The 16,911-nt window shown below is 42.1% G+C and overlaps 1 protein-coding gene across 2 annotated transcripts in view; it reads right to left on the reverse strand.

The window, feature by feature from the left end:
* Nucleotides 1-1,021: 1,021 nt before the first annotated feature.
* The window catches only part of BAK1 (BCL2 antagonist/killer 1), a 140,476-nt gene continuing 124,586 nt past the window's right edge, over nucleotides 1,022-16,911 (reverse strand). For both annotated transcript variants that reach the window (XM_063957225.1, XM_063957224.1), the window contains exons 5-6: nucleotides 3,641-3,821; nucleotides 1,022-1,505 (exon numbers count right to left, since the gene is read on the reverse strand). In XM_063957225.1, coding sequence (XP_063813295.1) covers nucleotides 1,407-1,505; nucleotides 3,641-3,821 — 280 coding nt within the window. In that variant the 3' untranslated portion in view covers nucleotides 1,022-1,406. The remainder of the gene's footprint in view (nucleotides 1,506-3,640; nucleotides 3,822-16,911) is intronic.

Here is a 16,911-nt window from a genome sequence, read left to right on the forward strand (position 1 = left end):
TCAGTGCACGTGTGCTGGTGGTGTCCTCAGTGCGGGAGTGCTGGCAGTGTTGGCAATGCATGAGTGCCGTCATTGTCGGCAGTGCGGGGGTGCCAGCGGAGTCTTCTGTGCCAACAGTGTCAGGAGTGCGGGGTGCCAGCCATGTCCTCAGTTCAGGAGTGCTGGCGGTGTCATTTAACCCATTATTGAAGTTTTTTAGAAATACAGTATACACCAGAAAACTTACATATCTTTATTGGGCAAATGATGCTATTTATACCCCTCCAAGTGCATGATTATGCGTTGGAAGGGCTTTACCAGAGGTTTTGCACTCAGGGGGTAATTCAGACCTGATCGCTAGGCTGCGTTTTCTCACAGCCTGCGATCAAATCTGAGCTGTGCATGCACCGCAATACGCAGGCGCAACGGACTGCAGCAACGGGGAACGCCAGTCAGCGACGGGATGGTGTGAAAATTTCCGAATGTACCGGCGATCGCAAGGAAATTGACAGGAAGGAGTTCGCTTGTGGGTGGCAGGAAAAACGCAGGCGTGTCCAAGCGTTTGCAAGGAGGGTGTCTGACGTCAAATCCGGTCCCGGACAGGCTGATGTAATCGCAGCGGCTGAGTAAGTCCTGGGCTGTGCAGAGACTGCACAAAATCAGTTTGTACAGCTCTGCTACACATGCAATCACACACTTGCACGGCTAAAATACACTTTCCCTGTAGGTGGCGACTATCCGATCGCAGGGCTGCAAAAATCGCTGCCTATCGATCAGGTCTGAATTACCGCCCGAGTCCCTATATATTTACCTTAAAATAAAGATTTTCCCTGCCTTTTAACCTACTCAGGGTTGTACGCACCAAAAAAAAAAAAAAAATGAGAGTTTCATCAGAAAAAGAAACGAGAGTTTGAAATTGAATTGCAAATGAAGTTCGCAGGACCCAACTCGCACCTAATTTAATTGACCCTATTCACTTAATATTTAATGATTACTTGGTATAATACTTTTTAACAACAATAAATATACAAGTAAGAAAGACTTTGTTTTGTAAAAAGGGACCTTTATTAATAGTTTCTGTGCTAAATGGCTTTTCCTTGAACAGCTCCAAGATATCCCATAACAGTTAACTCTTTAATCCCTGAGACAATAACGGAAATTTGTATCAATAATAGAGTAACAAATCATGCAGACCTTGTTGGTGATAATAAAAGGTTTGATATAAAAAGTGAAATGTCCTTATAGCTCAGGTATAAAACAGCAAGTCTTTCAGGTGTAAATAAGAGACATATGTGGCCTTTGGTGAGAAATATCCACAGGTTGTTTAGGAATTGAACCCTTCTTTGCTGCAGAATTCCTTCTCATATCACTTTCCAATGATGGAGTAACATACTCCAATGTTAACTTTTCAGAGTGCAGTACTCATGTCACGATAAACGTTTAATCACAAACTGCAGGATAAGGACAACTCCCAATGTCATGAGTACGTATTTCACGCTGTTATTTGTCAGTTTAAGAACAGCAGCCTGGGTGGAATACAAACAGAAGGTAGAATATATATTAGACGATATACACATTAACCCTTCTGATTACGTCATGTTCCTTTAAGCTTTTCCAATTTAAGTAATGTTATAAATTAACGCCTATACAAAAAACAGCATATTCTAAGCATCAGATTTGATGATGTTTTGTAAAACGATCATGCAGCAAACCTGCCACAATTCTGCCAGAAGAAATGCAGCATAAACTGGGGACGACCAGCCATGTGCTCATAGCACCAGTGCTATTTCCCAAAATGCTGGACAGTGGTTGCGGGGTTAAAAAAATACATATACAAAACAACAATTTAATATTCCTCTTTAGTGGTGCAATATAGGTCCCAGTGGACCTATCATGACCCATTTTTAGGGTTGTCAGGGCCCACTGGCACTGTATTTATTATAGTACAGTGTGTACTGGATTACAATAAATATAGTACACATTGGTGGTCATTCCGAGTTGATCGCTCGTTATTTTTTTCCCGCAATGGAGCGATTAGTCGCTAATGCGCATGCGCAATGTCCGCAGTGCGACTGTGCCAAGTAAATTTGCTATTAAGTTAGGTATTTTACTCACGGCATTACGAGGTTTTTTCTTCGTTCTGGTGATCGTAATGTGATTGACAGGAAGTGGGTGTTTCTGGGCGGAAACTGGCCGTTTTATGGGTGTGTGCGAAAAAACGCTGCCGTTTCTGGGAAAAACGCGGGAGTGTCTGGGCGAACGCTGGGTGTGTTTGTGACGTCAAACCAGGAACGAAACTGACTGAACTGATCGCAGTGGCAGAGTAAGTCTGGAGCTACTCAGAAACTGCTAAGAAGTGTCTATTCGCAAATCTGCTAATCTTTCGTTCGCAAATCTACTATGCTAAGATTCACTCCCAGTAGGCGGCGGCTTAGCGTGTGCAAAGCTGCTAAAAGCAGCTTGCGAGCGAACAACTCGGAATGACCACCATTGTGGTTATAAAAACACTTTGGGGGTCATTCCGAGTTGATCGTAGCTGTGCTACATATAGTCACGCAGCCGATGCGGCCCGCCCCCTCAACGGTCCAGAAACGCCTGCGTTGGCCAGACCGCTCCCCCTAAACGGCGGCTTTATGCCGCCGTCCAGCCCCCTCCCGCCCAGCGACCGCCTCTGCCCCAGAGGCGATCGCTAGGCAATGACGGCTGCCATGCGCCGGCGCACTGCGGCGCTGGCGCATGCGCAGTTCTGACCCAATTGCTGCGCTGCGACAAACTGCAGCGAGCGATCAGGTCGGAATGACCCCCTTTGTACTGTGTAGCTCTAATCACTAGTTGTATTGTTCCAAAAAATGTTAATAGCAACAGATTAAAAACCAACAGGTATGAAAAACCACTTGAAACAATGGCTTCTAGTGGTTTGGGCAGGAAGGGGGCACAGTGGTTAGCATGGCTGTCTCATATTGCTGGGTTTCTGTGTAAAGTTTGTACTCGTGTATGTGTGGGTTTTCTGTGGGCTTTCTAACTTCCACACATCAACGACATACCAATAGGTAAATTGGCTTGTGATGATATTAACCCTAGTGTGTATTAGAACATATATAGGCATATGTATCAATGCTTAGAGAGAGATAAAGGTGGTCATTCCGAGTTGATCGTACGTAGCAACTTTTTGCTGCTCTTGCGATCAACTTGACGCCGCCTATAGGGGAGTGTATTTTAGCATAGCAGGGCTGTGATTGCTTGTGCAGCCCTGCTATACTAAAACAGATTCCTGCAAAACAAGATCAGGGTTCGCTGCGTGCGAACGGGTCGGAATGACCCCCAAAATACCAACCAATAAGCTCCTACCTGTCAGTTTTCAGGCTGTGTTTAAAATATGAGCTGATTGTTTGGTACTTTATCTCTCTCCAAGCTTTGATAAGCTTTGATACATATGACCCATAGAATGTAAGCTCCACCGAGATAGGAACAGAATTTAAATAGATTTTGAATAGTAACTATATAAAATCTGTTCATATTCTGCACATGTTATATCTGTGCCCCCTGCAGTGCACATGGTTTTGCTCAACTGCTAACAAAATTCCTGCTGCGATCAACTTGGAATTACCCCCATAATACGGATGTTGTTTTTTTACCCCTTATACCCCAATAAATCACTTACCCAACCACCTTGTCTAACTATCCATCGTGCCATGCTACTCTCCACCAGATATCTAGCAAGCCATTGGCCAATTATCCGTAAAAATCCACGCTGTCCATTCTTCCAAATGTAAACAGCCATCCTATACCCAAAGCCAAGGAGTGTTAAAACTCGTCCCCAGTTCATTCCAGTCTCAAAAACACTGCAAAAGACAAGTGAAAATAATACATTTAAAGCTTACAGTTCCATGCACTGGAAAGAATAATAATAATAATAATAATAATAATAATAATATAAAGTGATTAAAGAAATAGGATTAAGGTAACACAGAATACTTGAATTAAATAAATGACAAATAACTCATTTTTAAATACTGTAAAAATGTAATAGGCATTAATGCAGTAGTATTCAGAAATGCTAATGATATATTATAAAATAGAAAAATGAAGAAAAGCCCACTTAGTGAGTTCTACACCAGTTTCCATAGCGTGTCTTGCATGACATCAATCTAGGTATGCCCAGAGAGGCTGTAAATGCACCTACTCGGATTGCATGATTCTACCTCTTGTGTCTGCATAGGTGGAATGAGGGCATTCTAATATACAGTAGGCAACTTATTTTTTACACAGTTTATAAAAAACTACAATCAGCTTATCTTCAAGAGGTTTACCTCTGAACCATACATAGGGAATATATTTCAACAGCCCAACGTATACTGTACATGTTCAAAATTAATCTGGAATATGGAAGACTTCATCTTACTCCTGACTCCCTAGCATGTATTTGTGCCAATTTCAGATATTAGAATATGGGCCCAGAAAAGAAACTGTTATTACCATTTCCTAGGCTGATATCTGAGGGTCCCCTCTTTCCAGGGGTACCAGATTTTTGAAAATCGGCCTTGCTTAGAAGTTGGGCCCTGAGATACCCAACTTCTAAGCAGTGGCCCTATCCAAGCCTGTTAGTTGCTCTTCCCAGCCAGATATCTTGGATTCTGTCTGACTTAGAGTTTTTTTGATGGTATACGACAAAAGCGGAGACTCTCCCCTTTAAGTGGACCTTGGCAGCTTGTTTCTACTATGCCCAGAATCAGAGATATCAGCCTTCCAGCAGCTGGTCCATGCTCCAGCTCTACACGCCGGGTATGCAGTTTTATATTTTTGTTGGTGGATTTCTCTGGCTCCTGTACTCTGATTCCCAAGTCCCCAGTACCTCCTGAAATGTGGGATTCTCTAGTGTTTAATTCCATCGAAAGCTAAGAAATCAATTTCCAGGAATTGGAGATATCTGCAGTCAAGCAAGCTGCCTCCCACCAGAAAATGATGAATATTAAGCCTACTCCACTATCCACCCCTCCCCTGGGTATGGAACACTGCCACAGCACCCTGTAAGTCATGTGCCTGGGGGGTAATTCAGAGTTGATCGTAGCAGCAAATTTGTTAGCAGTTGGGCAAAACCATGTGCACTGCAGGAGTGGCAGATATAACTAAAATAGTACTAGGCTAAAATAGTACTGTTCACATTCTGTCAACACTCACAATGGTATTATGTCAGTGTGTAGACATTGTGAAAGTTACTTGCCATCTGTTGCACGTGCTGAATGTCGACAGTCTGCATTTTAACATACCATACCCACCCAGTGGCATATATTATACCATTATGTAGGTGTTTAAGCAGGAGGCAGTAAATTTACCAGTTGTCGGTATCCCGGCTGTCAGTATACCGACCTCGGAATCCTGACACCTAGTGTAATACCGGCGGTCTGAATCTGGACCGCCAGCTGGAATCCCCACTTGGTTGGTTGTCCATGCCACCACCGAATGAGGAATATAACCCTGTGGCGACCACTGGGCCCGAAGAGTGGCGAGCGCAGCTTCGGGCCCTGATCGCCGGGATCCCGATAGCCGGGATATCATACTGATCCTGTTAAAGCTAAACATGGAAAATTGTTTCTGTCCCAGGACCAGACTGCCCATCTGGCACTTCTGGCAAATGCCAGAGAGGCTGGTGGGCTGGTCCTGTTACACAGAGAACCAGGAAGGCCACGCGCAGTGCAGCCTCCGGCACTCTGGTCTGGCCGCTCCCCCGCCCGTCTCCATGGAAATGGTGGCGTGCTGAGAGTCCACGCCCCATGACTTGCAGCCCCCCCCCCATCTTCATGGAAATGGGGGCGTGCCGCGAGTCCAGGCCCCACTGACTCGCGGCACGCCCCAGTCTGCGGTGTTCATGCACATGCCAGGGACGATTTCTGCCCCCAGTCCATCTCTGTTCTGTCCCCATAAACCTGGAACCTGATTCCCTAATCTGACAGCACCACTAATCCGCTGATCGGTTCCGTCGATCAGCGCTCATCGATAAATGGCGATCCATCAGGGAATCTAGGAAATTACACGTTAAAAATCCCTGATTTGCCGATCTCGATTGTTTGTGGTCAGGATAGGGGTATCAGGATTTTTAAACATGTTTAATATTCCTGATTCCCTGACCCAGGCGTTGGGGGATCAGGATATTGCAGCAATCCGCTGCTGATGTATGGGGGCCATTAGAGAAGGTTAATGGCTGTCTTGCTACATTTTGCATTGTAATTTATGTAGGCAGCTTTACATAGTGTACAATTGCTGCTTCATGCTTATGTTTTCCATGATAAATGTTTACAAAGATTTTCTGTATTCACTGTTAGTTCCCCAGTGTGGGGTTAATTTATAATTAAAAAAGACTATTTTCTTTTTGAAGTTTAACCAACACATTAAGCTCAGTTTGCTATAAGGTGTATTTTTGCTTCAAATGTTACTTACAGCGCTAGGTCCCTCTGGGTACACGCGAATCAACTTCAATCCTGTCATGATTAATCTAACTCTCTGCGCAGCATGAATATCAAAGAAATTCTGTAGTATTCTCTTCTCATTTTAATTCTGATGTGATGCTCACTGATACCCCCTGCTGATTACATGTTCCTTGTAATTGTACCTATCAGAAGTCTAAGTCAATATTATACATAATACCTGAATCCGGTTAGGAACCACATATAGAAAAAAAAGTGTAGAGCATGATATTAAAGATTGAAAACTGTATTTTTTTCTGTTAAATATCAACGCAATAACTACCCCTCCTCCCCCCTCAAAAAAAAAATCCTAAACATTTATTTATTAAAATAATGGCAGGTATCGTTAAACATAATGTTAAGTAGAGGAATGATAAGAAAACAGAAAGGTGGACAAAAAGACAAACTGTTGTGCATGAAATTACCTGAAGCTGAAGTAGAAAGTCTAACCCATAAAGAGGGCTTGGAGGCAGGAGAGAGAGAATTGAAAGGTTAGGTTATATAAACCAACATACCCCAGATTGTACACAATGCACATCATATAAAAGCCTATAAAATCTTTGCTCTGCCGCTGTCCTGTGCTTTGTTTCTGTCCGACCGAGTTCTGTGAACTGTATGGTTGCACTCACTGCACCTGTCATTAGTGTTTCAATTTATTTGTTTGCATTTTAGCAGCAATTCTGTTGCAAGGATAGTCGGGCAATAGGAAGAGTGCTGACAGTGCTACAGGTTTTCCAGTTTTTTATTAGGGGTTGATGTATCAAGCAGTGAAAAGAGCAGAGAAGTGGACCAGTGAAGAGGTTGTCCATAGCATCCAATCAGCTTTGAGGTAGCACTTATCAAGTATCCCCTATATAAGGATAGGTGGAAGCGGATTGGTTGTTGTAGGAAACTTCTTCACTGGTTCACTTCTCTACCTTTTTCACTGCTTGATACTTCATCCCATTAGCCCATTTATGCTTGCATTGGCTCCACAGCTAAGACAAAGTCATCTCCAGGAATCCATGCTCCATCCCCATAATGCTCATTTAACTCCAGCTACATTTTACAGGTGCCATAGCTATTAATAAATATAAATTATTTGTCAAACTCCATGGCAGTCGTTCATAAAGAGGTTACAAACTTAGGGCCTAATTCAGATCAGCAGCAAATTTGTTAGTTAATGGGCAAAACCATGTGCACTGCAGGTAGGGGGTCAGATATAACATTTGCAGAGAGAGTTAGATTTGGGTGTGTTATATTGTTTCTGTGCAGGGTAAATAATGGCTGCTTTATTTTTACACTGCAATTTAGATTTCAGTTCGAACACACTGCACCCAAATCTAACTCTCTCTGCACATGGTATATCTGCCCAACCCCTGTGCAGTACACATGGTTTTGCCCATTAGCTAACAAATTTGCTGCTGTGATCAGATCTGAATTAGGCCCTTAGCCAATAAGAGACCGGAAATGGAAACATCCCGGAAGGTATATAGGGGCAATGTATTAACCTGGAGAAGGCATAAGGAAGTGATAAACCAGTGATAAGTGCAAGGTGATAAACGCACCAGCCAATCAGATCCAATATGCAAATTGGCAGTTGGGAGCTGATTGGCTGGTGCGTTTATCACCTTGCCCTTATCACTGGTTTATCACTTCCTTATGCCTTCTCCAGGTTAATCCATCTGCCCCATAGAGTGACTCCTGTTTTTCTTCAGCATTCCATAAGTGTCTCCTATCTCTCAACTGAATGAGGCAAGTGTATTTGAGTGTAGTGTGATGTAGGTTTTTTATTTGTATGAAGTGATTTGCTTGTTCCCAGCAAGCCCAAAATGGTACCTGCAATGCACATCTAAGAGTGCAAGGAAGGATGGGGAGGCTCCCTGAGACACTAATTGCTAATTGTAAGTAGCAAAAGCAGTGCTGGAGATTCAGCCCACTTCTTCTCGGAGCATGTCTCTTCCAGATTGCCCCTTTGTGGTGACCGGTGGGAAGTTGTGTGCATACTTATACTCTACTTTGCAGAGAAGTACAGTGTCAAGGAGGATTTATGCACCATGGAGTCTGCGTCTACCCCATAAATCAAATAAAATAACTCTTAGAGTTTATATACTTGGAAACACAATTCTCTAGGATGCTGCTGGAGGTAAGAAAACTAGAGAAAACTCATCATGATGTTCGTGAAGCATGTGTATGTGTTTTGGCTCTTTATATGTAAAAATAAAGCTGGGTACACACTAGAGCAATGGGCATTAATTCCGACTGTCAGCCAGATTGTGTGTACACACTGGAGCGACTTTAATGAAGGACGGATCTGTCATGTTCTGTCCTTCAATAACACACTAGAGGATTCTAGCGATATTGCTTGGTTTGATGTACAGCACATCAAAGTAAGCCTCCGTCTCTAGCCAATCCCTGTACACACTGAGCGATGTAGGTGGTATGTCATTATGAAATGGCATATCATGCCGACATCGCTCCAGGGGGTATATGTACTAAAATTCGATTTTGGGAAGCACTTTATGAATCTTTAAAATCGATTGAAATCAATTCTTTTCTAAACTTTTTGAAAAATCCCTTACTAAAAATCTATTTTGCATTCAAGTTTTGAATCGAATTCAGTGTGGATTCATGTTTGGAAGGGATTTAGAATTGGATTTATGAAATACCTTCCTAAATCGAACCTGAAATCCCCATTGAAATCCACAGCAAAATCGAATGTAAAATCGAATAGAACTTCCTCATTGCTTCCTATTGGTCCAAATGTATCACATGTACACTAATTAAAGGGAAAGCTCTCTTCTTTACTAGGGTGGCCAATCCCGGGATTGGAGGGATCCCAGGATTCCAGCCTAAAATTGGCCGGGATTAAATCCCGGGATTGGAGCTTCCAATTCCAGGATTTTCGGGATTAGCCACCACTTTAGTATTTTCTATGTTGGGCAGAGTTCCCCTGCTCAGCTCTCCCTTGCTCACTGTGCAGTGTGACGTGAAGTCAGAGGTCACACTGCACAGCTAGCCGCCAGCCTGCTGGACCTCACCTGCAGCCCTGCACTGCCCGCCCACCCGCTGGACCTTACTGCCGCCCTGCACGCAGACTTCACAGAAAGTGACCAACCCTCCCGTCCAGGTTTTGGGGAGTTATCTGGGCTGATCAGGGCAGGGGGGTGGGACACATTGAAAAGCAACCAATCCTGGGTATCCTGGGATTAATCATTTTTCAATCCCGATTCCCGGGATTGAAAAAATGGACCGGAATTGGCCATCCTACTCTCTACACAGTTTTATACATGAAAACAGAACTGATGATTTAAATTTTGTGTGTGTGTGTGTGTGTGGGGGGGGGGGGGGGGGGGGTATACATACAGATGATCTAGTTGGGAATAAATTTACTCCTAATCTGCCTTCCTGCCTGCCTTCAATTTTATGTGTTCACATAGTCACTTTTTGGTAAAAAAAAACACTGCCTGCTCCCTGTTTAGTTCATCATTTGGGGGGAATGTTTTTTTGGGGGGGGCGCGATTATGCAATAGACAGCAGCAGAGCACCATGTCGAACATTTTTGCAAATTATACAATAATATGCCTTTCAGAAAAAAATTGTAAAATTTTTTTCCAAAGATGCATTCTGTCATGGATTGGGTGGCTATATGTGCCTCTTTATACTTATGCTCAGCAGGTGTTTGTGAATTTAACACTGGAGTTTGAAGCCAATACCAACAGCCATAGCCTAAATAACCTTTTTTTGGTGGGAGGGGAACAAATTAGGACAACACAGTAACACTTACTGTCAGTTGCTTTATTAGCACATACTGGTATCTTACACAACCACCCCTCTGGCATTTGTCCATATTTTGCAGACAGGGATGAATTGCTGAGGATGTAGGTATTATGGGCTGAATCAGGATAGCCAGTTACTTCACTCATGTTTTTAAATTTCTATATATTTTTCAGCCAAATTGCACAATATTGCTATCTATTTCATAATAATGGAATAAGTTTAATGTCTGTAAGTGTAAATACGTGCACTATTCAACTCATTAAGCTGCTGATGGTGCTCTCATTGATCCTCCAGGGTTATCTCAGTGAGGTGGTGATTCGCACTGTGTAGGTAGGTGCATAACATACCATAACCTTGGGCATGCATTATTGCTACTTCTACAGTGCCCTACATGCTTTTTTGTACTTAGAAAGTCATCACTATCAATTTCCTATCATTAGAATGGGTTTAGAAGCCAAAAGCGAATGTCTAACATCATTCTAAACATTTATGGATCTGATGTTTGATTTGGAGTTTGAGTTAGAGTTAGATTTCAAATCGAACTTTAGTAAATTAGGGGATTTCATGTTAGTCAATGTTTTTCAGAAATTCAATTTCTATTGGGATATGAGTTGAATCTGCCTTTAGAATCGATTTGACATTCAATTTGGTCTTTAGTAAATCTGTTCAACCCAAATCGAATGGAAATCAAATTTAAACAGAATGCCAATCCCTTGAATCACCAATATTGAACCTTAGTAAATTTTGCTCCAGGTGTATACCCAGCTTAAGAAACCCAGAATCAACCTCCTAAACCAGAGGTTCCCAAACTGTGTGCCGTGTCTCCCTGGGGTGCCTCGGGACACTTGCAGGGGTGCCCTGGGTTGGTGGTCCAGGACCAATTCAAATTATTCATGGTCAATATAACAGGCAAAACCAGTGCTGGTGGCTGCCAGTCATAAAATATGTGGCCAAACAGAAGCAAATCTTGTCCCTCACCACACAACTGACCCTAAGGATGACATATAAACGCGATCTACTTAATGTAATATTTCTTTCTAAATTTCTCAACAAGAAATTTTTGGCCTAGGGGTGCCGTGAAAAAAATTCTGATATTCTAGGGCGCCGTGATTCAAAAAAGTTTGGAAACCACTGTCCTAAACATAATATTTCCTGAATGATAACATAACACAGAACAAGTCTATGCCTAAGAAAGATATAATAAATATATAGGGACATATGAGACCTAGATCAATAAGCGTGGAAATAGAAGATGTACATCCTGGTACCTCAGGAGCAGTGAGTCACCAAGTTCTCTTATTAAATTTAGTTGGTCATCAAACAAAGAGTCATGGGAAATTAGACCGTTATTTAATGTTGAAGTTAGAAATGTTTTACCTAAATATATTAACAAAACCATGAGGCTAAATAATGCCTCAGCCCTTGCTTCTCTCAATATACAGTATTTAGTTATCATCAGAGAAATGGCAGACTGTTACTACTAGTACATCAAGATTTTAAAGATCATTTATAATGACGATTATTCATTTAACAATGGGAACAAATGAACAAACAGCAATTTAATATTAAGAGATATGTATTGTCTTCAGGATGAAGCTTCTAAACAGTGCTTAGTGCATAAAATTGATTCAGCTGTTGCCAGCCTGCCTACAAAGACAACTATTCCATTAGAAGATAGAGACCAATTAAAAGATCCTTTGGAAAGAAAAATCAATTCTTCAGAAACATTACTTACAGCCACCTGATATTAATGTGTCTGATGTGGAATTGTTAATGAAGCAAATCGAAAAAGCGTCAGGATTAGGAAACGTAATAGTGATGGGAGATTTTAACTATCTGGAGATTAATTGGAGAAATGTTTTATGTAATACTGCTAAATACACTAAATGATCACTACTTACTTCAACTAATCGAGGAACCAGCTAGGTAAAATGCAATTTCAGACCTGGTATTAAAAAACAATGGGGAAATTATATCAAATATATTATAGTAGGGGAGCCCATGGGAAACAGCAACCACAATATGGTCAATTGCAATATCAGTTTTCACAAGCAGCCCTATGTAGGCTCAACTAGGTCTCTGAACTTTAGCAAATCCAACTTTGACATGATGAGGGAAACTTTAAGGGACATTGACTGGGAAATTTTGTTTTGAGGCAAGAATACTACAGAGAAATGGGAGATATTAAAACCATTGCTCGCTAGTTATACTTGTAAATTCATTCCCATGGGCAACAAACGAAGGAGTAATAACTCCAAACCAATGTGGCTTAACAAAAAGATTAAGGAACTAATGGCCAAAAAAGAGGTGAGCATTCAAAAAGTATGAACCGAACGAAAAGGCGGAGTCATTCCTGAACTATAAGGATTGTAACAAAATATACAAAAAAAGAATGTCTAAAATAGAAACAGAAAAGCTAATAGCAAAGGAAAGTAAATCAAACCCCAAAAAGTTTTTTAAATACATCAACCGCAAAAGATTAAAGAAAGAGAGTATAGGCCCTTTAAAAGGTAAGTTGGGCGTCCTAATCAAACATGAATATGAAATAGCGGAAAAAATAAATGAGTTTTTCTCATCTGTATTCACAAGAGAGGACCAGATGGTGGGTTTTAAGTGAAGAAGTAGTTTGTGACCAATTAAAAAAATTAAGATTAATAAGTCACCTGGTCCTGACAGAATTCACCCAAGGGTTCTCATGGAGCTACACTCCGAATTAGCAAGACCCCTATATTTGATTTTCAATGACTCTCTTACATAAGGGCAAGGTTCCCAAAGACTGGCGTATAGCGAAAGTAGTGCCAATATTTAAAAATGAAAGTAAATCTGAACCAGGTAATTATAGACTAGTAAGTCTTACATCTATAGTGGGGAAAGTACTGGAAGGTATTTTAAGGGATAAAATACAGGAGTTCCTTGAAGCCCAGGATAGATCATGTCAAACTGACTTAATAGGCTTTTATGAAACAGTTAGTGCAAATCTAGATCAGGATAAAGAGGTGGATGTAATCTTTTTAGACTTTGCTAAAGCTTTTGATACAGTACCTCACATGAGACTTATTTATAAATTAAGAGAACTGGGGCTAGGAAGCACAATATGCACTTGGGTTAGAAATTGATTGGATAATAGGGAGCAGTGAGTGGTGATAAATGAAACTTTTTCTAAATGGACTGAAGTACTAAGTGGTGTGCCACAAGTGTCTGTACTTGGACCACTCTTGTTCAACATTTTCATATATGATCTAGAAGTAGGTCTAGAGAGCATGGTGTCAATTTTTGCAGACAATACCAAACTGTGTAAGGCTATAAATTTGGAGGGGGATGCTGAGTCTCTTCAGAACGACTTATTTAAACTGGAAGCAAAATGGAGAATGAGGTTCAATACAGACAAATGTAAGGTAATGCACTTTGGTAGCAAGAACAAAAATAGTACCTACATACTAAATGGGAAAAAACTAGGGGATTCTGTACTGGAAAAAGATTTAGGTGTTCATATAGATAACAAACATAGCATTAGTACCCAAAGTAGGAATGCAGCAAATAAGGCAAACAAGGCATTAGAATGCATAAAGCGGAGAATTGATGCAAGGGATGAGAGTGTTATACTGTACTCCCATTATTCAAATCACTAGTGAGGCCACATCTCTAATACTGTGCACAATTATAGGCACCATATTACAAAAAGGATATCCTGGAACTAGAAAAGGTTCAGAGACAGGCGACCAAATTGATTAAGAGGATGGAGGCGCTCGAATACGAGGAAAGGCTTGGCATGTTTACACGGGAAAAAGGAGATTAAGAGGGGACATGATTAACATTTACAAATATATAAGCGGACAATACATAGAGCTACAGTAGCAATAGATTTGTTTTTGTTAAGATCATCACAAAGGACACGAGGACACCCGCTTAGGTTAGAGGAGAGGAGATTTTGCACACAGAGACGGAAAGGTTTCTTCACAGTAAGGATTTAGAATTCCCTGCCTGAGAGAATAGTAATGGCGGACTCGGTCATTGCTTTTAAGAATAGGCTAGATAAATTCCTAATGGATAAGGATATAGAGGGCTATGGTGGGTAAATCATGCACTATAGTAATAAAAAAAAAAAATAAGAGCAACAGACATAATGGCTAAACATTTACGACAGTTAAAATTAGTCCTAAAATTATTACAGTGTAGGAGATCACTAACAGGTTGACTCGACAAATTGCCTTTTGCAACCTCAGAAACTACGTTACTATGTTACTATATATAATAGTCCTATACAGCTAGTAGTCTAAAGGAATATCATACACGTGGGTGGCACTCGATATACCGGCTGTTGGGATCGCAGCGCTCAGCATGCTGGTGCCGGGATCCTGACCACCGGCATACCGACAACTATTCTCCCTCTTGGTGTGTCCACGACACTCCTGGAGGGAGAATAAATAGCTTTTGCTCTTGCCCAGGCTGCCGGCATTCCGGCGGTCTGGATCCCGTCATTGGTATGCTGGGCGCCGGGATCCCAACAGGCAGCCAGTCATACTACACCCATACACATATATGTAATAGTCCTATGCAGTTAGTGACCTAAGGGAATAATATATACTTATATATAATACTCCTATACAGCTGGTAGCCTATGGGAATAAACTATATATCTATTAGTCCTATACAGCTAATGTCCTAAGGGGATAATATGCACATACATATAATAATCCTATACAGCTAGTGTCTTAAGGCTGGGGTTCTTAAACATGTTCCTCAAGGCACCACAACAGTCTAGGTTTTAATACACACACACACACACACACACACAAATAAATATATATATATATATATATATATATATAGACAGTCCTATGCAGCTATTGACCTGAGGGAATAATATACATGTATATAATACTAGTGCTATAAAGCTAGGGGCCTAAGGGATTATTATACATGCACACATATATATATATATATATATATATATATATATACGAATCAAAGTGTCCGCACTCTTCATTCAGAATAAAAACTGGGGGGTGGGGCGTGGCCTGACTGGAGAGACGGCTGGAAGCAGGGAATCAGACCTCCTGCTCATTCTCTAAAAAACACCACATCCAGCAGAAATTTTTTCCCCCATACTACCCTCATAACTCACCTAGTAACTCAGGGTACCTGTGTGTCTGGTCGCGGAGCCGGGGGATCGTTTTTACGGTCTCTGCATGTTGTGGCCTACACCGGGTGCCGGAGCCGCGGCATAGATTTTCACGCCTGCCCGCCGGGTAGCTCCGGGAGACGCACTGACGCCGGGACTGCCCGCGACCACGGAGACACCTTGGTCGGTTCTACGGCCGGCTGGGAAGCCTATGAGACCCCCCCTACATCGCGCCTGAAGCCCCGTGAAGCGGAGATCGTGACCCGGCGCTCGGGGACAGAGAGAGCCGCGGGACCGCACTTCCGGTGCTGCGCTGACACGGATCTCCCTCAGACTGCAGTGGCCTTCATCTGAGGTGGTGACATCTTCCCTGCACCCCTCTCCCCCTGGAAATACCATCTACAATAACGGAGTGAGGTAGAGGAGGGTCGTGGAGGTGAGGGGGTATATAAGTGTCATACCTGTATGTGCGGCTGGGGGTGAGCACTCTTTCATACAATCAACCACAGGAACACCACAGATCTGCCATACCCTACCTCCCCTCATCCTCTAATGATTATAACTTTGCCCTACGACTGATATATTTCGGGTCGCATCATAGTGAGAAAGATTACTCTAACTACTTCTACTGTTGATCCTAAGAAATAACGCTATTTCTCCAGTCCGTTGCCACAAAGTGAATTACAACTTTCACCCCCCCCCTCCCCATCGCCACGTGTGTGGGAGGTGAGTGAGATTTACTCAATACCTACTAATTTCTCTCCAGTTGGCGTGCTTACACGGTGATGCCGCAGGCCGGATTGCCGTTGTAATTGAAATACTACATTACAGATATTATTTACCACGCTCTCTAAGTCTCGCTGCCACCATATATATTGGCGATAGCAATTTTCTGCCTGGTAAACACAATTGCATTTCACTGACAACTTGGTGAACTACACCCGCTCTCAGTTTTCCATCAATGGATACATTTCACAGCGTCATGTGAATTCGCACCGCCCGCAACTGTGATGTAGATCTCTCCCTATCTGTATAACCAACGGCAAACCATATCACCTGTCTGACCCTCATGAGCTCATAATTACTATTATGGACAAATTCTTAAAATCTTCCACACCAAAACCCCAAAGATATAGGAGTGGCAGTAAACGCGGAGAACCAAGCACCACCTCTCCACCATTGTCCTCCCAGCCTGTCAGTATAGACATCGCGGCTGAATCACCGCCTATCATGGCCCCAAAAGCTCCCCCTGCTCCTCCTTCCTATTCGGAAATAGTTAAAGCAATTAAAGAAACCGTGGAGCCTTTATTACAAGCTCAGGCAGACAAATTTATGACTGCAGTATCAGACCTGAAATCAGAACTCGGCTCTATGTCCCGCAGAATCTCGGTGAACGAGAATAGGATTGGAGTTAACTTTAAGGAAATTGAGGACCTTAAAGAACAGGTCGTATCTTTAACAACTACGCGTCAACATATGATGATGAAGATGGACGACCTAGAAAATCGTTCGAGACGTCACAACCTGAGAATTGTGGGCCTTAATGAATCACTGAAGGGCCCTGATCTTCTAAAATTCCTCCTCTCCGAT

Source organism: Pseudophryne corroboree, chromosome 2 (assembly GCF_028390025.1).
Source record: "Pseudophryne corroboree isolate aPseCor3 chromosome 2, aPseCor3.hap2, whole genome shotgun sequence".
Lineage (NCBI taxonomy): Eukaryota > Metazoa > Chordata > Amphibia > Anura > Myobatrachidae > Pseudophryne > Pseudophryne corroboree.